At 39.4% G+C, this 22,541-nt stretch overlaps 1 protein-coding gene across 1 annotated transcript in view; it reads left to right on the top strand.

The window, feature by feature from the left end:
• The window catches only part of LOC149227647 (Putative thiol-disulfide oxidoreductase DCC), a 175,949-nt gene that overhangs the window by 98,542 nt on the left and 54,866 nt on the right, over positions 1–22,541 (top strand). The window contains exon 2 of the mRNA XM_089375543.1: positions 8,656–8,713. Coding sequence (XP_089231669.1) covers positions 8,656–8,713 — 58 coding nt within the window. The remainder of the gene's footprint in view (positions 1–8,655; positions 8,714–22,541) is intronic.

Here is a 22,541-nt window from a genome sequence, read left to right as displayed (position 1 = left end):
CTATCTAAAGCAGAAATAAAAATGCGGAAAAACAAGGAGTAGGGTTAGAAATACGATACAAAGGATGCCCCATGGCATCAGATGTGTTCAATATAGTGTATACTGAGCATTTGCCTGCTTTCAGGCAAATCTGTCGGCTGCTTGTCGGATGTGCCATGTCCAATTCTGCATAAGGTAGGACTTTTTCCTATCCGAAAATCAAGCTGCTCACGACCGTCTGATGCGTCAAATCTTCTTCTCTTTTTCTTTCTCTTACGCTTTTTCTTTCTGGCAGGTTCAATTACTGATGACCTGGAACTTTCTGTTTCAAAACTATCAGATGAGTATGCGTGATATGTCTTTCTTTATCCTGCATCTGATTTTTATCATTCTTAAGTCTGTCCGGATCACCTTCAATTAACCATCTTTCAATCGAATCAATAACCTCCTCATAATAAGATGGAGCTTGTTGCAACAAATGAGAAGGCTCCTGATCTGTTGATGTTCCCTGGTTTCTCTCATTTTCCAATTGCTGAAACCTTTGAACCTGTATTTTAAATGCATCTATCTGACTAGAGTGTTCAAGCTTTATATCACTGATTTGTCTGGCATGATGTTCTTCCATGTCTTCTATTACTTTATCATTCTTTTCCTTTATGTCCTTTAAGCAATGCTGCATGAAATTTATTTCTTCTCTGTGATTCGCTTGCATGTCAGCCAACTGATTATTATGATTGAATGTCATGATAGTCATTTCCTCATCCATAGTTAATAACTTATTTTGCATAGAGTCAATTTCCCTATCATGATCAGCTTTAATAGTCACCATATTTTCCTCTAAGACTGACATCTTGCTTTGCATGATTCTAATTTCTGTTTCATGATTAGTCTTCATGGCCTCAATTTCTTTAGCATGGTGACTTTGCGTGACCTCAATCTCCCTATTACGTTTTTCCAGGTGGGTGCATAAAGTTTTCACATCATTGACATAATTAGTTTGATTAATTTCCATATTTTTCACCAGCATCATTAAATCTTGTATAATTTGCTTTTGTTCTTCTTTTTCATTGTCATTTGTCCCTGATTTTTCACTATCATGAACTTGATCTGCAATATTTCCGGTTGATGACACATTCTGACATGATGAATCGTCTTGGGATCTTTCAGCTGGACCGCTTATCAAATTACTTTCATTCTGTTGCACAATTTTAGAGGCAGAAGGCAAGCTGTTTGGATAACCATATCTATTTTTAAAAGCATCGACAATGTCTTCTAAAGAAGTGAAAGATTCCTTTGGAAAATTGTTAAACCAATTCAAAGCATCATCTTCTAAAGAAAGGACAAATAGGCGCATTTTGATATCTTCATGATTAAACTGAGGGGATCTACAGTATATGATTATGATGCGAGTAAACAAGACTAGATGCCTTCTAACAGCGATTGGATCACCACCCGAGAAAACAGGGAACTTAGGAATGGCATCTTCCGGAAAATCATGGAGACGTTCAGCAAAACGACATGGCTTAAATGAATAATCCATGATGAATGATAAGGGATTAGATGAATGATAGAACTAGATCTCTGCTCAAGAAAATCAAGAGATGAAAGAAGTGGAGTCGCCACTTGAACAATGAATCTGATTCTAAGATCCAAAAAGGAATCACAAGCAGATATGAGGAAGGCTTCTTGTCTGGGAAGAATGAGAAAATGGAGTCGCCACCCAAACAAGAAACAACCCCAAGAGATGCTGTTGATATGGGATGAAAAGATGCCAAAAATATTGAATCTGCCAGCTCAACTGAGAGATGAGAGATGAGAAGATGAATGTCGATGAAACTCCAGGAACAGGAAAACTCTGTCCCCGGCAACGGCGCCAAAAAATGTTGGCGTTGCCGGGCCAGATGAAAAGATAAAAATGAGAAGGAAGATTGTCGTTGAAACGCCGAGAAAACAATTTCCCCGGCAACGACGCCAAAAAATGTTGGCGTTGTCGGCTCAAACGAATGATAGAAAGATGTACGATGAATGATGAAAAGTCGTTGAAACACCAGGGACAGAAAAACTCTATCCCCGGCAACGGCGCCAAAAAATGTTGTCGCGTGGATTGACACGACAACGCTCAGACCGGGGGCTGTCACTCTGATCCCCGATCCCTCCGTTTAAGCCTGTCTCCCGCGGCTAAGGGGGGTAGTCCCTGAGAGATGATGAGACCAACTGTCGACCAGTTGGTTGGGAGACACGAGACACGATATGAAAAGCACTAGATGGATTTGATTAATTTAGCAGACCAGTGCCTTAAGAGATTGTGGTTAAAACGATTACTTGTTAAATGATATAAAAATATGGACCATGAACAACAATCATCTATCATCAGCTAAATCACAATGCTCTTAGAATGATGAAAACGATATCCAACAATTGAGAATTTTCAAAAAATGAATGCTTTAAACCACCACGAATCATAAACCAGATATCGTATTCGTGTCTCGACTTGAAAATTCAGCATGAAAGATATAACATGAGAAACCACTTAAACTGACAAAACTAATTTTCCACAAAATTTTAATATTTTATTATTATTATTTTTTTTAAATTTTTTAAATCTTTTCTCAATTTTTTTTTTATTTTTTAATATTATAAAAATTAAAATTTAAAATCTATTCTAAAACTAAATTATATTAAAACTAAACTATATAAAAAATAAAACAAAACCTAAGCTTTTTAAATAAAAACTTTTTATTATTTTTTTTATTTTAAAAAACAAAAATTAAACAAAAATTAAAATCTAATTAAAGTTAAATCTAAAAAATTAAAATCTATATAAAACAAAACTATACAAATTTTTTAAATCTAAACTAACCTAAAAATCAAATTAAAATCTAAGTATTTAAAATCTAACAAAATACTGATACATTAAAAACTAACTAAAACGAATCCAAATCAAAAATCAAATATTATAAATAAATCCTAAACTAACCAAACTTAAAAAACTAAGACTATTTAAAATCTACATTAAATATAAAACAAAACATAAAACTAATACTGATAAACTGAAACGAAAATAAACGTAAGCCGTATAGAAAAAAATCGAGCTGCCAGTTCAGACGGAAGTCGTAACCCTGGCTCAATGAAAATTACCAAATGCGTGGAGAAAATCTCGACAGGGATAGAATGACTTAAATCGTTTCAGAACTTACCTCATTTACCTGGGTGATGGCCTTGTTTCCGAAACGTTGTCAACGGTGCTCAGAAATCGACACACGTAAAACCAGCGAATGTGATGGTGATGCAAGTCGATGGTGATGCAGGTCGATGGAGAGGCTGCGGGCTTGCAGATTGACGGCAGTCCTGAGGGTTTGCGAGTAGCACAGTGATGCGTTGAAAGATCATGGCCAATGGAGAAATGAAGTACCGTAACCCTGGCGTTTTCTTTGAGCTTTACGACTCCAAACGCACCATCAAACCCGGAACTTACTCACGCTGAGGGCAGCTTTATCTGCGGATACCCTGAGGATTTCGACTGAGATCGGTTCATGAATCGTTTGACCCGCAGTCATTAAAACGCAATGAAACCCTCCACGCACGGCCTTTAGCAATCCAGCGTTTGAAAACTTTCGATTTGGATTGAAATCGACGAACCCTTACGCTCTCAGCACTCTATGAATTCGCTCACAGTACTCTCAGTCGATGGTGATAGTCACGTGAGAACCTGAGCACTGCATTTAAAAAAAACTTTGATTTGCTGGCGTTAAACAATCTTAAATCGATTTCAGCTGTTCTTTGAAGATTTTATTGGGAACGTAATGGCAAGCAGAGTGGAACCATGTGAAGACTGAAAGATAGGCGTGTAGTCGATAGGCAGCAGGAGTATGGAGTGATAGCTGCTGACAGGGCATGGGGCCACGAATGAAATCTGATTTCCCTGTCAAAAACAATTTCAAAATTTTTTTTTTATGTGATAAAATAAAACCTAAAAACCCTAAACCCTAATAAAAACTGCAAAAAAAATGAAACCCTAATGAAAAATCTGTGTAAAGCAAAAATACAAAACCCTAGATCAACTTAATAAATTTACAGATTTGGCCCCTTAACAGCCAGATTTAGCAGTAAGCACAAAAATATTCTAAAGAAAAGAAATTTCAGATTTGTCACTGTGAAAAAACTTCAGAAATTTTCTCATGCAGATCAGAAAAATAAAACTGAATGATAGACCCAGGATCAAATCCAGCTGGGCTCAGCAAAAAATGCTTGCGGGAGTTGGCTGGTTCAGCCGAGAACTTCTCCGAACGCCCACAAAATTTCCTTCAATGATGTTTTCTGCACAGCTCAAAACAAATGTCAATAAAGAGGGCAAAAATGCTGCTAGATCTCAGGAAGTAATGGAGATACCTGCCATTACTTCAGAAACCCTAACAGGACCCAAACCCCAGCAAGTGAACAAGATACCTGTGCTCACAATACTCTACAAAAAGCTATTATTAACGGCTAAAAATAACATATGCAGAAAATGAAACAATCTCACAGCATTTTAAGAGAGTAACACCAGCAAGATATGGACCCCAAAGTCTTCTTTTATTAACCAGAAATCAGATTTACAAGAGAGCTTCTTCAGTATCAGACTCACAGATCCAATTGATCTGAAATGACCACCTAAGACCCTATATAAAGGAAATGATCCCAACGGCTAGTTCGAATGATCCATGTAGAAATGATCTCGACCGTTGATGAGGATCAAGACATCTCTTGATCTCATCCGTCGATTTATTCACTTAAAATATTATTATTTTTAAAATTTTAAAATTTTTTATTATTTTTTATTTATTTCATTTTTTAAAATTTTAAAATTTCTTAATTTTTATTTATTTTATTATTTTATTTCATTTTTTAAATGGATCATCGAACTAAGCCTTCGGAAACATCACCTAGGACCTAGGACTTATGACTCGAGGGGATTTAAAACATTTTCAACCCTCAAGACACATTTCATGATGACTTTTTACAATTTACATCTCAAGGGGACAAACCCACTTAATACAGACCCTCACAAAACACCCAGTTCTGCGACACAACTATAATCTAGCAGATCAACACACTAGGATTCTCCTAAAATTCCAATGACAAAATCCATCTTGGCTTTGGGGTCAGGTTTGAAGGAAAACTCTGCCGATCCATGGATCGGTGAGACGAAAAACCTTCCGGGACGTAGATTACCATCAGAAAGTTAGGTCCACCTAGGCAATTTACATACATGATTCATGTCTGCTAAGATTATTTACAATTCATATATGCAGACTGGGTTTACAATCAAAATGATTAAGCTGCTGATGACTGCAGGATGGCACGGACACGCTGATCAGGTGCTGCCCCTTTCTGTCAAGAAAAGGGTGGTGTACTGCATGGGTAGTTGACCAGTAGTGGTCAACACCTTCCTCATACCCAATCCTTCAGAATGTCTCTAGAGTGGCCTCTACTATTGGGCAAGCTAAATGGAGGAGTCATGACAGTCATGGGCTCGTTCTTCTGATACATCTTATCGTAGTCTCGTGCGCAGAAGGTTGCAAGCTTCGTCCCGCTGACATTGCTCAAGGTCATCGTCTCGGGGTCAGTGTGAGAGATGATCCAGTGAATCATATCTGCACATGGGAACGTGGGGTATCTGCATGCAATTGGGTACATGTCGGACTTATGAATGTTCATGTACACCTGACGGTCTTCCCCAAAAGTACCCGCAAATGTTTCATTCACCTCTTGCCACTTCAGTGTGATGTCCTTGTCCAGATACAACTTCGTATCTTCGTAGATCGACATACTAGAGGACACCTGTTCAACTGCTGTTCCAGCTGCAACACCATCAGTGTCCTAGGATCCTATTCTCTTGGAAGCCATTGAGACAGATGAACACCTGAAAGATCTGGAAACAAGCAACATGCATGTCAAGAAATATGTCAGTGAAAACAAAGTAAATACAGGGAAGGACACAACACATACTTGGGGAACTGATGAGCAAGATTGCGCAAATTTCACTGGGACGCTGAGTGACTGGCTACTAGAATTGTGCAAAAGGAAGTCTGGACTAACTGGGAGGCTGGACTGGCTGTTGGATTTGCAAAATGCGCAATCCAGTTGGGCAGTTGGCTGCGGGGACTGCGCAATGTGTGATTCCAGTTTGGAAAAACTGCTGGCCCAGGGACAGATTTGCGCAAATTTTTGGGCCAAGTAGCCACTGACCTCCAAAAATGCTTAATTCAGTCTAGGAGACCAGTGCTGGGCCAGAATGCGCAAATCTGGAGAGGAAGGTGAGCCTTCCTTATCCAGATTGCACAATGCAACCTTGGTGAAGGCAGAGACCAGGCTAAGGTTGGCCCGACTCGCTGACGGGCAACTGAAAGCAAGTCGATGAAATGCATGGCGACACTAAGTGATATCAGAAGTGATAAACAATGCATGTAAAACATGAATGGAAGATTGAGCAAACAAATCAACATGCATGTGGTGAGACTGTTCACTGGTTGGGCGAACGTCCGTGCAAAATAGTTTCATGCATGCGACAGTAGTGAGATAGCAATGAAAATTGAAACAGAGCTAGGACAAGCTATAATATATGTAAATGACAGCAGGCGTTCAAAGAAATCAAGCAAACAACACTCACACAAGCGAATACACAAAAAGCGACATAAATGCTGAAAAAGATAAGTTGAGGCCACTTGCCCGTGAATAGTTGAGCCGGATGTGTCAGAGAGTCCTAGATGTGTTGTGGGATGTCAGAGCTTCAAGATCGATGTGAATGAATGAGCTTTGATGCGTCGAATAAATAAGTTTGGTCTCAAGACGCGCATGCCACAAATCTAGGAAAAAGTGACACTTGGAGGGAAACTTCTAAAACAACTTTGCATGTAACCCTCGACTGCTAAAAATAGCTCCCTGAATCATGGGATGCATTTTGCATGTTGTCTCTTGCTATTCTGGGAAGATCAAGTCATGCATGCATGCAAGTCAAGTTTCCTCGGTCTCGGGTGGAACTAGTCAACTGGACTGTCCATGCATGCCAATGCTCAACTACTTGGGAAAAATGCGCATTCCTGACTAAAGGTTGTGCTGACTGCCCAAGGGGATTGCGCAATTTCTGGGCAGAGCAGTTGACTGTTGCCCAGATTTGTGTAAATCCTGGGCTGAACAACCTATTGATGGGAAAAATTGCGCAAATCCTGCTGGGAGGGTTGGCTGGCAGGATTGCGCAATCCTAGAGCCCAGCAGGCTGTCAGAGGGAATTGTGCAATTCCTGGAGGGAAGGTTGGTTGCCCTCCAGAAATGCGAAAATTTCACTAGGAAGCTGCTCAGCCTATAGCTAGACCAAGTATGGGTAAGCAGCCTATGAGGGGAATGGATCAACTGTGATCGACAGGCTGCCTTTATGTGCAGAAAGCACTGAAGCTTGAGTACTTGACGAAGCAAGACAAAGTGTTGTGTAAGGTTGGTAGGGGAGGCTCCAAAACAGGCTAAGGCAAAATTTTGGAGGGTGGTTGTAGCCGCTACAACAATTTCAAAAAAGATAGCTCTCATGAATCATTTTACAAATTCCTCATAATAGGTTTACCTGATCCATTACATTTTGATATTGGTTAAAATCATGTTAACTATATCAATGTTGTTTTTTATGGTTCCACAAATCCTTCCAATTGGAAAGGTCTTTTTGGCCAAGCAATTATGAACATGCACAGTTGAAAAACCAAGTTGACCTATTGGAGAGTGAAACACCCAAATAGGTCTTGATACAAGATGGAGGGCATTCCATCACCCCTCAAATTTCCATGTGAGAAAGTTAGATACTATCTACCTTATAACCAATTCCCTTTTAAGTGGAATTGAACCTAAAAGCATGAATTCCTTAACGTTGCCGATTATATCATTTCGCTGAAAGGGGCCTTTAATACCCTAAATATGTTGCGTATGTTGGATTAGCTGATGTAATAAAAATTTCCATGGAACATCCCCTGTCGTTGCATGTAATACATTTTCACTAGCAAGAGTGGCTTCTTGAGCTCTTAAATTGGGGTTTCCTAGTCCCCCTTAATCCCTTGATAAAGTGTAGATATCCCAAGCCAAGAAAGGAATCATTTTCACTCAAATTTTCTTGACCCATAGAAAACTTCTAAGTACCTTCACTAGCATTAGTCTACTTAAGAGGGAAAGAGAAAACAGGAGTAATAAATGTGTCCTACTTCTAGAATTCTATCAACAAGTCCAGTCTTGCTGGCAAAGTGGAAGGTTGAGATTTCTCCAAGCTTCATTTTTTTTGGCTGAATCATAAATGGAAGATTCTAAAGCTTGGGGAGATCATATGTTACCTGGGCATTCCCTTTGATACGCAGCGCTCCATGTATGGATTTTTTTTCTTTTTCACACCAGAAAAGCTCTTGTCAAACATATTTTCATTTCCTATTGTAAGAGTATTTAATAGTATAACCATAAAAACCTTAGCATTCTTATTCTTATCTATGCAGTTCTATTTCTTTTGCATAAGAAGAATGCATACATTTACACAAAATTATAGACACAACCCTCACCTATGCACATTGCATATGTACGGGTTACTCATGAGTATTTATCACAGCTATTTGCATTTCATAAATATATTTCTTATCTCGTTGTTAGACTAACAATTTTTGTTTACTTCAGGAGTATGTAATTTGTGCAATGGAGGTGTAAAGTTTGTGTATGACAATGATACTAAAAAGTAAGTATTTATTTCTTGCTCATATTAACATCATATGCAAGAATCTTTATTGTTTGAATGTTTGAAAGGTAAATCATATTTAAGGGTCTTATGTGTGTTTCTTTTCTTGTCAAAATAAAAATAATGTATTATTTTTATATAACTTTTGACATGATGGACTAATACAACCACATAATAAATGCATACCATATGGCTTAATGTGCAAAAAGCTCTTCATAATCTATTCGAATTCAACATTGATGTGTATTTATCATGATCATGAAAAAAAATATTTGTAATTTCAGTATTTGTTGCGCATCATTTCTAATTTTAATGGCACCTGCTCTGAAATATGGCATTTTGCAAAAAGTTAAAACATATTGCAAGGAACTAGAGTTCTATGCTCTGGCAAAATGGTTTGTTTGCAACTTTGCATCATTTAACTATTTTTCAGGGGAACACCTACATTCATGTGCAAGGTCTATGACACAGTGTTCCTAAACATCATATATTTATTCCAGGCCTTAGGGTGTACATAAACCCTCAAACTCGTCTTCAATAGTCTATCCCTTAGAACATTTGAGCTTACTGAGATTATTGTAGTGCAATCTATAAACTATCATAGCAGCGAGAAGGTTCTCAGGAAAATCATACCATCTTGTAGAGGTGAAGGTTTGATCATATCAAGCAGATGTATTTACAATTTTACACAAAACACACATCTTCCAAAGTACTTGAAGCTTGTATACAATTCTAATAAATCACATCCCTTCACTGTCCCCCCTGCATAAAAAAGAAAGTTTTTTTTGCACCACGTTGATGGGGAGTGAACAACTTGTATGGATTCAATTAATCCAAATGCAGTTGTAGATTACAATCTACACCTTGGATATGTTAAGCATTATCATAAAACATGAACACACCATAGAGAATCAAATATTATTTTTTTATATGGGAAGTTATTGATAAATGCATAGGTTGAATTATAAGCCTTTGGATCCCGTTGTGGGCTTACATACATGGTTGGTAGCTAATCTCCTAATTATGGGTCATCCATCAAACCCAACAAACTTGCCTAGTTGGAATCCTCTCCTTCCAAATATCCTAAGCTTCTATCAAGTTCTACACCATAGTGTTGATATACAAGACTACTTAGAAGACTTTTATATCCTTTCGGTACTAGATGAGTTGTAAGACATAAGCATATTAATACATATAATTATTACATAGGAATACTGCATATAAATATATGCACAATTATTACTAATATGTAGACTTTAAGATATGTTTATAACATTTTTTCCAGAAGAAAAAATTCTTTATATTCATGAGATAGAATATACATATTTCTCATCCAAAATGACAACCTTTCTTTGTCAGACCATGTAAAAGGATTTGTGCAGCTCTGTTAAGTGCATCTTCCCTCCATTAGAGCCTTCAAAATCAGCTAAGCTTTTCTTCATACACCATTTTTTTGCTATTTCAAAAAAAAAACTAAGACCAGTCCCAGACTATTTATGTCACCAATAGAACATTGTCACATCCACAAAGGTAAAATCAGCATAAGAGTAGCCCTGTTAAGCATGAATTACCATCTGATCATGTTCTGTGCCGCCTATAAATTCTGTTATCAAGAATGTCCTGACAAACAGTTCCAGGGCGTCTTTGGATAATCCAGCAGCAGTGGAGCTAAGTTCTTTGAGAATGCATGTAAATGAAAGGTAATCAATAGAGGGAAGAGTTTCTTTGATGTCCTGAACAATAGGCTGAAGAAATATGTTTTCAATTGAGGCCTTGTTGTTGGCCCAATGAATGACCAATTTTGAATCCCTCATTACTTGGAGATTTTTGACTTTCTTGTAAGAGGCGATTGTGAGTAAGGTATGAAATGCCAAGAATTTATCTCAATTGTTGGAATTGCACCCAGCGGAATATCTGACTTGTACACAAACTGACTATGAAAGGAAAAGAACTACTTTGACCTCGCATCTAGGCAGATGAACTTTCAAATCACCTTTGAAAAAATCCCCAAGGGATTCCCTTGTTGAGAGGTAGAATAATTGGCACTCTCCTTTTCATAGACTTCATGTTGACCCTTAATTCATTGCATAATTGTACAATCAGCTTGGCAAAGACCTCAATCAGAATATCCCTAGAGTAGAGATACCGGAGTTTCTGCCTCACCAGATGCTATTAATTAAGATGCATGGAAATTATTCATATAGAACAGTGGCTTTGTTTTCCTTCCATGATTTGAAACATTTTGATAATCTTGGGAGTGACCATGTACCTTTGATGCTTAGCTGTCACGATCCCAGGGGCTCCTACAGTTACAAGGTACCTTTGTGGGCACACTATGACCCTTGGAGCGTGTAGCACCAATGTGTTGGTTCTACCATGTGAAGTACAGAGTTACTACACCCGGACTATGCCTCACAATAAACTTACTTATAATCTCTATATTATTGGTTACTTAGTGGAATATCATAACCCTTCAATATAGTGCAAGCAATTTTATTGTCACTTCTACTTCAGTTAACTTTCATTCATTAACCATAGATGAACATCATATGCAAGATATTAAACTAACAATAACATCATCATACACATGCACAAGCTTTAGGAAACGACCCTCCAACCTTCTGCTTTTATTAATGAATCACAATTCAATAATCTTCTGAGACAAAGGCTCGATTTACAGAGAGTACATAGCCAAAACCCAATACAGAACTTCAAGGAAAAACCCATCACTTGAATTGACCCTACTTGGGTCACCCTGTCATCTGGCTTGGTCGTCTCTTGGTTCGGTTTTGTTTCCCCACTCGGGTCTACACAACTGCAAACCACCGAGTGTCCTCATCCTCGTCTCAACCTTCCTTCACACTTTCTCTTTGTCTTGTGACTCATCCCCTATTCGGTTGCGAGTTCCCCAACTTTGCTTCCTACTTCTGTTTTGTTATTCATTGTTTGTTGGTTTCTCCTCATCTCTGTGCAGTTTAATTATATGGAATGAAGTCTCCCTTCCCATGAATCTTCACAATGCCTTTCGGTTCACACTTGGGTCAGCGTGATTGTATATGTTGTGTGTCTTAGGTTAGGTCGGCCCCCATCATTCCACCCTGCTCATTTGGTTGTTCCACTTATCGGTCGCCCCCACCTCATCTCAAGCTAACATGCCTTTAGTTAAATGTGCCCACTGGGTTTGTCTCTTCGCAAGTTTGTCCACTACTCAGCCCCATCATGCCCTGGGTTGACATGGGTGTTCGATGAAACGCCACTCAACTACTTGTCTCGAGAGCATGTTGTGCCATGCCTTGGGGCGCCTGTGCCACCTACAACACTATCCTCATCTTGTCTTCACCCATTGTTTGGGCAAGTTGGGTGCTTGTTCGGGCCAGATCTCCCCACTTCAGGCCATACAAATATGCCCGGTGAAACCCCAAGTTTTGGTTTTCTGATACCTCGTGTTGGTGCACCCTCATCCAACATCCACTTTCATCACATTTCTTGCAATATCTTCGTTGCAAATCATGCGATGGGCATGTGTTGCCACTTGAATCCACGCTTGGGATTATCGTGGAGAAAATCTTTAACTCCACTTGGTGTGGCCTTGGGGGCGAGTTTCCAATTGAGTTGCTGTTACTCAAATCTCAACTCTTTCGTCTAGACTAACTCCTAGCGGAGCCAAAGGGGGTGGACCCTATAAAAATAATTAAGGCTTAACAATCTAAGCTAGATAAGTTAAATTCTAGGAGTTAAAATTTAATGGTCAAAGATACATCCAAATTAATTCAATATGTAAATTGCAGCAAATGAATTCAAAGCATCATAATAACAATAATCATCCACAAGTTAAGGTATTGCAATAATGGACAAGATGGAGCAAAAATAGACAAGTGTCAAATATCAAGTACTTACAAAGTAAATATTCCAAGTGAAGATGGCTTGAAATTAATGCTTGGAAACAGGTGCCCATTAAATAATGCTCAAAAGTAAATGCTTGGAGCAAGATGCTTCATTAACAAAATGTATGTACTTGAAGAAATTGACAACTGCTTCAAAAAGATAGGAAAGCTTTATAAACTTAGAAAGAAAATGAGATGAAACTCCAAGTACCAATGTTGAAAGATGAATGTATTGGAATGCACCTTGGTTTATTTTAAATTAAGTTAGTTCCAAGTAGTTAGTTGCAAAATGGAACAAGTTTCAATTTAACTCTTTCCCTAAGTCTTATGCTCGTTAGGGCCCTGATCTCGTAATAAGAAGACTTAGGGGGAAGAGGGTCCCTAAGTTACAACTTCAACCAACAAAGCTGGAGGTAAATTGATTATTGCAAAGACAAATTTGAAAAATTAAGAATAAGTTAGAGAAACGCTTGAAATGCGAGTTAAAATGACTAAACTAAATAGGAAGTGCAAGAAATAAGTAAATTACGAGATAGAGTAGATTGTATGAAGTGAAATTTAGCTCAACTATTCTAATGATGATTATGCTACACTACTTAGTTCAACCAAAAATGAAAATGTTTCAAGCACCGCAAGAGAGACTTCCCCAAATGGGAAGGGGAGATGCTTACGGAAAAGATCCCTAACTCCCAAGAAAAATGATGTCTTTATTAGATCCCTCTTATAAGGTGAGGGATGAGGAGAGTGATAGTTTACAGTAAGTCCCTTTTAGAAAGGGGACTTGAAGAAATGATTTGGAGAAAGAGTTTACAATAAGATTCCCTTAAAAGGATCAAGTACTCTTCTCCAAGAAATTGCAAGTTAACAGAAAATTTGATTTGCTACAATGGATCTTTTTCCAAAACCAAAAGAGAAACTCGTTTTACAAATTTAAAATGTTTTCCTTGGAGAATCTATGGGTGAATAAATCCCTTTGAAGGGGTTTGCAAGGTAAAAATAATGGTTTTAAAGTCAATAATTCAGTGATAGTTTTCTGGTGCTCCAATCTTCAAAAGTTTGGCACTATCCACCAACACTCCTCCTCTTGGATTGTCACAAATTTGCAAGAGATCAGCAAGTTAATCAGTTAGAAAAATGCTCAAAAACTGCTCAACACTACTTGAGATCACTATCATAATAAAAGCAAAAATTTCCAAGTCTAAAAGGTTAGACTTCTATGATATTTTGCTAAGGAAATGACCAAGTGAACTTGGTCTTTCTTGGAAAAATGGGTTGCTATTAGGAACAACAATCCAAATAAAGGTTTAAATGCTTGATTTTTAATGAAGAACAATGAGAAACGTGCAGAAGTTTAAAGTTATAGGTGAAGGAAAGATGGATGGGTCTTGGTTGCTCTAGTTTCCAAAGGTTTGACACAATCAACCAACACTTCTTGCACTTTATGGGCCTGCAAAACAGATCAACAAAGTTGCAAGGCGAAAGATGCCAAGACTAATCCTTGAACATCTACAATATTAGTACAAAATCTCAAAAAATATCTAAACAAATTCTAATTTTAAATGAATGAAACTCCTACTCTAAAATAACCAAGAAGCGCTAAGTTTAATCAACTCTTTTTGGTTGATATGTGACTGTTAGGGACAACCAACAATTCAATCCTTTTGACGATATAGCACTTGAGAATGGAACCAAGAGTGACAGTAGATTTTGTGGGAAATAAGTGAGATGTAATGGGTTTTGTGGAAGCCCCTTTGAATCCTTTGAAAATTTTTGATCCGGGCGGGAATAATGCTTCAAAAAGATGCTTTGAGATGGCTGGTCCAACCAGAGACTTCCCCAACTCCAAGCTTGAGGAATTTGTATCACACTTGAGATCTTGCTCAAACAATTAGTAAGATAGGTGTAACTTGCAAAATGAACAAAGCATGCTATTCAACTAAGAAATACATGCAATACTAGATCCTAGAATGCAAGATAACAAGAAGATATCAAACAATTGCTATCTTCTCCTTTGGGCAACAATGCCCCTATCAAGGCCTAAGTTACAAATTTTGAACAATTAAATTTGAAAAACACAACAAGTTACCTCAATAGATGCCAAGCAAACCACACAAAATGCTAGATCATGGACGTCCAAAGTCTTGTTTTATTAGCAAATGATAAGACAATATTACAATAACATGTACCCAAGCTCTCATAATTCATTCCTTTCAAATGAGAGCAAATGATCACAATATATAGAGTTTGAGCGAGATCCAAAGAATACCAACGAATGCTCCTCAAATTTTCTGATTGATGAGAATGTTAAGTGGCATCACTATCCTCAATCTGGCTTAGCAAATTCCCTTAATTTATGGTGTGTACTACCTCTGCCAAGATATGCTTGCATACAACCTTGATTTGTGTGCATATGGTTGTCAGTTGGCTGGAGCGTGTGTTCCTCAATCTGCTGTTAGTAGGGGCCTGCGCACTGCTCCTTAACTTCTGCTGTGTGTGCCTTTAATTGTGGTCTGTGTGGGACTGTCAAGGTGGCAGCATATCATCCTCTTTTATGCTATGCGTGTCAGGTGAGGAGACAGGGGTTAAGGGGAACTCAAGCCGAATCCACTAGTCACTGAAGAACCAAAAACTGCGTGTAGCTCCTCTCAATCTGCTAGTGAGCTACATGAATCGATCTGCAGTAAAATGCACAATTTTCCCGAAGGGAAACTCCTCCAAAACCCAACAAAATTCCTTCCTCAAACTCCCGACCAAAAATCAACTCCAATATCTGGCACAACAATCCTGCTCAATCCTAGCGCAGAGAACAACCAGTAAACCCTAGCGTAGGTCCAAAGAAGAGAAAATCCAGTCCACAAATCTCCAACACTTTCAGCGTGGAAATTTCCCAAAAACAACTCGTCCTCCTCAAGGGAAAATTTCCACAAAATAGCCAGCCTAGAAGACAACAAATGCTATCTCCTCAGACCCTAGCGAAATCCTCCACAACATGTGAAAATTCTATCACTGCAACATTTGATTTACTTTTCCTACTTATTCTTCAATAAGTTATTTATGAAATTCCTTCAATAAACATTAAAATAAATTCTGTTGCAGATATCACACCGTAATACAGTACAAGAATCAACACATTGACACAGATATTTTGGACAATAGTCCTCGGAAAAACCCAATGTGGGAAAATTGGTACAACAAAGGAGGATTTTATTATTTAGCAATTCATCAGTACAGCAGGGTGCCAAACTGGCTTACCCACAGAGAGAAAAATTCTCGCACACTTATCCTAGTCCCAGCGTCAGCTTGGCTGACCTCTGCGTGGCTCCCAGACACTATGCGTCAACCCTGGGCCTCTCTGCGTCACCCACGCAAGTCCTCTAGTGACTGTGCAGTCTCCTACTGCTTATGCGTCTGCCTGAAATGCCCTGCGTCTGCTTCTCTTGCCTTAGCGTTGGTCTCCAGTGGTTGATCCCTTCTCTCTGTTCCGTACTTGCTGCCTCCTGACTGCTCACCAGACCACTAGTTCGAATTTCTCAGCTAACCCTTCTCTAGAAATTGAGCTGTCTAGTCACCCTCAGTGTGTCCTCCAAGTGACCCTCATGCCTCCTCTTATACTTTTCTCGTTGACGAATCAACAACCAAGATTAAGTCCCTAATCAACAACTAAGATTAATTCTGGCTTGATCCATGACTTTTGGACCCTTCTAACACAGTTTTATATTAATTTACATTAATATTTTATTTTCCCTAAGTCTTGGCTTGATCCATGACTTTTGGACCCTTCTAACACAGTTTTATATTAATTTACATTAATATTTTATTTTCACTTAGGGACTCCATTAAAAATATTAATTATTTTAATATCTCCCAAACTATTTAGAATCTGCCCAAACCATTTCTGGGTATTGGAGATTTCATGTGCTTTAGCCTCTCCACCAATTTTCGTGGCTAGAGCGCATCCAATGCTACCCTAAATTAACAAAAAATCCTCCAAAAACTCACATAGGTGGAAGAAAATACTGCAAAATCCCCACACAAGATACAAAAATCTCCTAACAAACAAACTGTTTCCTTGAGTGGCAATCAAAGTCCCTGAAGAAGAGCTGGAATTCTGCTTGGAAATTCCTTGTGCTAAACAACATTGGTTGACTTGGCGAAGTAGCTCAAGCTAACTCTCCAATTTTGAAATGAAATGCAAGAAGATGTAAAAATGAGGCTCTTCCCTTCCTTTTATAATTGCTGCTCAACCTTCCTTGTGGGCTCCACAAATTTGACACCCTTGCTTAACCCTCTTTCATGTGGTTCGATTTCTCTTTGGGGGTTCGATTTATCTTAGGGAGTTCAATTTCCCTTCTTAAGTGACCCTCACAACTTAACATCACTTAATTTTTCCCTTTTTGCCTATGTTTAACCTTTATTTATTATCAAAATTAGCCTCCACAACTTATTTTTTCTAAGTTTTATTTATCAAATATTATATTAACTGCCAAAATTGCAAAATTGAGGATTTCCATAGTAAAATTATTAATTGGGGACATGATAATCCTCCCCTCCCAAATGTTACTTGTCCTCAAGCAACTGCAATGCTAGATGTTGTAAAATTTGTTCTCCTCCTAGTAGCCTCCTCCTCTCGTAAGTCTTTCCACCTAACAAGATATTTCCTGATAGTCTTGTTCCTGAGCCTTCGCTCCCTCTCCTATAATATGGCCTTAGGTATCAAAATCAAATGACCCTCATCATCCAAGGGTGGAAACTCTGTTGCAGTTGTAACTTGTTTTCCCAAGGCTTTTTTCAGGCAAGACACCTGGAACATATTATGCATCTTGCTTCCTGGCAGAAGCTCTAGCTCATAAGCCACCTCTACAACTTGCATGATCACCTTATACGGTCCATAAAAACAGGGTTTGAGCTTCTCAACTCCCTTCTGCTTCAATGTGGACTATCTATATGTTTGGAGACGCAAGAACACTAAGTCTCCAATCTCAAAATGCCTCTCCACCGGGTGCCTATCTACATACACCTTGTATTGGTTCTACTCTGTCTGCAGGTTGTCCTTGAGAGCCCTCAAGATATCTTGGCTTTCTTGTATCCAATCCTTTGCCCCAGGGGCTCGAATGTCTCCAAAAATCATGTTAGCAAATGATAATGCATCATAACCATAAATAGCACAAAAGGTGGCATATCGATAGACATATGGTGAGCGGTGTTGTATCAATACTCTCCCATGTGACTCCACTTCACCAATGCACGCTATTGCCCCGTCACATAATTATGCAAATATCCCTCCAACCATTTATTCACAATCTTTGTTTGCCCATCTATTTGGGTGTGGTAGTTAGTACTAGGAGTGAGCTCAGTGCCCACCAATCTAAATAAATCCTGCCAAACCCCCCCCCATAAATCCACTGTCTCGATTATTGACTATGGCCTTGGGAAGACCATGCCCACCAAATACTATTAGAACTTGGCCCATGCATGCATTATGGCCAAAAAATCCTTATCATAGTAGGATATAGTCTCTCATGTGGCTGTAGCTTTCGACTCTCAAATGCAATCGATTGGTCTCCTTGCGTTAGCATTGCTCCAATACCCTCTCCAAATGCATCACACTCCAGTACAAAGGGCCGTGAAAAATATGGTAAAGCCAAAACCAGGCAGTTGCTCATCACTCTCTTGAGGCGCTCAAAGGCCTCCTGTGCCATGTTTGTCCACTCAAACGTTCCCTCCTTTGTCAAGTCTGTGAGGGGTGCTTCCAACTGTGAAAATCCCTTCACAAACCACCTATAGTAAGTGCATATGCCCAGGAAACCCCACAACTCCGTCACATTCCTGGGTGTAGGCCAATCCAAAATAGCTCTAATCTTCTCCTGATGGACCTTGACTCCATCCTCTCCAATCACATGTGTCAAACCAAACTCACACTTGGACATATTGGCATAGAACTGTTGTTCCTCCAAGATGTGCAAGACCTCCTCCAAGTGCTGCAAATGCTCCTCCCATGTCTTGTTGTAAATCAAAATATCATCGAAAAATACCAACACAAATCTACGCAACTGCTTGCGGAACACATGGTTCATACAAGACTGAAAAGTAGTCGGTGTGTTGGTTAGCCCAAAGGGCATCACCAAGAACTCAAAATGCCCGTAATGACATCAGAATGCAGTCTTCGAGATGTCTTGCTCCCTCACCCAAATTTGATGATATCCCGAGCGCAAATCTATCTTAGAGAAGTATTTAGCTCCTCTAAGCTCGTCCATCAACTCATGGATGTGCAAACTCGGGTATCAGTTCTTCAATGTCTTCTTATTTAGGGCCCTGTAATCAATGCACATGTGAAGCGTCCCATATTTCTTCTTCACTAGCAAAACTGAAGAAGAAAAGGGACTAGAGCTGGGTTTGATGTGTCCCAAAGCTAGCAACTCCTGTATGGCTTTCTCTATCTCATCCCGATAGGCCTTGGGATATCTGTAGGGTGTAGTGATCACTACGTGCACGCCCTCCTCTAGCTCTATAGTATGCTCAAACCCTCTATTTGGTGGACATCCTGGGGGAATGTCTCCGAACACTGCATGATGTTTCTCTAGTAGCGCTAAAATGTCTGGTTGTGGTTGTTGCGACTTCCCTATCTAAAAAATGTGCAACTCTACTGCCCATGCTATGTCCCCACCCCTCAAGCCGACTTCCATCTTGTGTTCTGATATTGTTTGTGGTGGATATGAGTGCATGCCCCTCAATAATACTAGTCTCCCATCTGGTCCCATGAACTCCATCTCTAACTTCTTCTAATCAGTGGTGACGCGTCCCATGTTAGTTTTTGTAGCATCGTATGTTTTCTAGCCACAAAATTTGGTGGAGAGGCTACAATACATGAGATCTCAAAAACCCATAATCGTTTCTGGAAATTCCGCCTAGAAATGACTTAATTAGATTATTAACTAGTTTTTAAATATTTCCTAAGTCTAAACTTAGGGAATATGGTTAATTAATCAATATTAATTAAGTCAAGGCCAGAATCATCTAGAAACTCACATAGATTGATCCAAAAATGATCCTAGCCATCGATTATGTTTTAATCTTGGTCGTTGGTGATCCAACAAAGGATTATAAGAGGAGATCGATGTGGTGATGAAGAATACACTTGAGAACACGAGAAGTTCGATTTCCTTGGCAGATCGATTTCCATAGTAGCAGTAGTCAACTGCTGGAGAGCCAAAGATTGAAGCAATGAGTGAGGGGCAGGGATAGTGAGTCTGGAGGAGATTTTTCGGATCTGGAGAGTCAGCTAAAGGAGGGTTGAGTTTCCTCAGTGAGGTTGCGTAGAGGCAACGCAAAAGCTTCAGAAGCAACAGTTCGATTTGGCCAGAAAGAGGGTTGATTTAGTTGTTGGAGGTCGGGAATATTTCCAGAAGGTACCAGCGAGTCATTCTCAGAGGCTGATTTGGGAAGACGACTTGATCAGTTGCAGTTCCAGGCAGAGTGTACTAGTGGCTGTGCAGGGTTGATGCATGGGTTTCGTGGAGCCCATTCAGAGCCAGTTTTAGAGCACGATCAGTGCCACTGCCAGGTGAGACAAAATTTGTCTCACTAATTTTTGTGGCCAGTTTGTCTTGTAGTGGATTGCCAGTTTATGCATCCAGATTGTACTCAGATTTTCACTGCTGCATAATAATAAAACCCTCAACTGCTACACCGACTTTCTCAAGTTGGGTTTTTCCGGAGATAATTGTCCAAAAATAATAGTGTCATTTTTATTGTGTGTGCTAGTTTTTTCTTAGTTTCCAGTGCTATTATTTCCGCAGTATTTTATTTGTGAAAGTTGTAGTGACTTATTTGATATTTGTTGTAGCAGATAAATTGTTAAAATAATTAACAATTAGAAAAATAAATTCTAGTTGTCGCAATAGGATTCTAGTTTTGGAATTTTCACATGGTATTGGAGCGCAGTTGATCAGCCGGAGAGCTCAGAGGTGAAAAGAAGGAATTTTGGCTGCTCAATGTGGGCAACATGCTGAAATTCCACGGGGCAACGCAGTCTTTTGCCAGGAGGGCGAATTGCTTGAGGAAGTTCGATTTTACTAAGAGGGGCAAAAAAAATTGATCCTTCTAGATTAAGTGATTCCAGAGGCAGAGGAAGCAACTTAGTCATTTCGTTGGGCAGATCTCTAGCTGGACGCAGAGGGTTTTGCAGCAGTACATTGGAGCAGAACCAGCGTTGAGGTGGAAGACAGAAGAGCACACATAGAGGGAAAATTTTCCTCAGGGAACATCTAGTCTCAAGAAGTTTGATTTTCCTTGTAGATCGACAGTAGTTGTGAGCAGATATTCTCAATACAGAAAGGAGTGCGAGTAGCAGAGCAACAACTGAGCAGAAGGAAAAAGTAAGTTTTTGACAGTACGTTGATATGACCACTGCTAGGCTTCGTGATCGGGACAGGTTGGATGGAGCTTCCAACTACGTCATCTAGAAGGCAAGGATGTCCTTCTAGATGAATATGCCCTGAAAGCCTACATTGATGTTGTAGTGGCAGTTCCTCAAGATGCAGATCAGCAAAAAGAATATAAGAAGGAAATGGCGCGGGCGAAGAGGTTGATCCTAGATGGAGTCCTAGATCATATAGTCTCACATATATCTGGCAAAGGTATTGCCAAACAGAGGTGGGATGCACTCTCCACGTTATACCAGGGTACTTTCGAGCAGCGGAAGATGTATCTAGAGTAGAAGCTGAGACTCATGTGGATGCAGAAAGGGGAAGGAATAAACCCCTACCTTTCTAGAATTCAGGAGGTTCGAGACTAGTTGTCTACTGTTGGGGCAACGCCTCAATCCATGGAGCTAGTGCGATTGGCACTCAATAGCATCTCAGAGGATTCGCAGGGTTTTGTCCAAAGCATATTCGGCAGTGTTGAATTTTCTAGGACTATCCGTTAGAAAATTAATCTGTATTTTGCTAGTTTATTTCTTCTAACTGTAAATTCTGAACAAGTTATTTAAAACATTTAAATACCGAAATAAACACAATACAGTCACAACATCTACAGATTATCAGCTGAAAGAAAACAAACACACAAGTGACACCGTTATTTTTGGACAAATGTCCCCGGAAAAACCCAATGTAGGAAAACCGGTGCAGCTATTCTGAGGGTTTATTATTATGCAGTATTTCCTTGAGTACAACTGGGTGCCTAACCTGCTCACCCAACAGAAAAAATACATGGCAACAATGCCTCTCTATTCGGAAACAAGTATTCAGAAAACTTGTCCCACGAAACCCTATCCAGTGTCTTTGAAGCTCTGCGCTGGCCCTTCTGGCCTCTGCATCAGCCTCCTGCTGCCCTGCATCAGCCTCAAAGCTCTTTGCGTTAGCCCTCTAAGGCATTGCATAGCCTCTAGGACCCTTTGCGTCACTCCTGCAGCCTCTGCGTGGATGACGCAGTCCCTCTTGCCTCTGCGTTGTCTTTGCTGGGCTCTGCGTGGCTTGAATTGGCTGTTGCCTCTCGCTCTCTGCTTCTGCACTGGTCTCTTGGCACTGTCTTTACCTCTGTTTCCAATACTCACTACCCCTCGCTGCTGATCACTGATTCGACTTTGCTTAACAACCCGCTCTAGCAAATCGAATGACTGATCACTCTGGTGTATTCTCCAACTAACCCTCAAGCCTCTTCTTATACTTTTCTCGTTGGTCCTTCAACGGCCAAGATTAAATCTCTAATCAACAGCTAAGATTAGATTTGGCTTGATCCATGACTTTTGGAACCTTCTAACCCAGTTTTATAATAATACCCATTAATATTTTATTTTTCTGAAGTTTAGACTTAGGAACTCCATTAAAAATATTAATTATTTTAATATCTCCCAAACTGGGTACAACCTATCCAGACCATTTTTGGGTCTTGGAGATCTCATGTGCTTTAGCCTCTCTGCCAATTTTCATGGCTAGAGCACATCT

The sequence above is a fragment of the Pinus tabuliformis genome, chromosome J (genome assembly GCF_031772625.1).
Source record: "Pinus tabuliformis cultivar Carrire ecotype Pingquan chromosome J, CPIR1, whole genome shotgun sequence".
Lineage (NCBI taxonomy): Eukaryota > Viridiplantae > Streptophyta > Pinopsida > Pinales > Pinaceae > Pinus > Pinus tabuliformis.
This window is presented reverse-complemented; position numbering and strand designations above follow the sequence as displayed.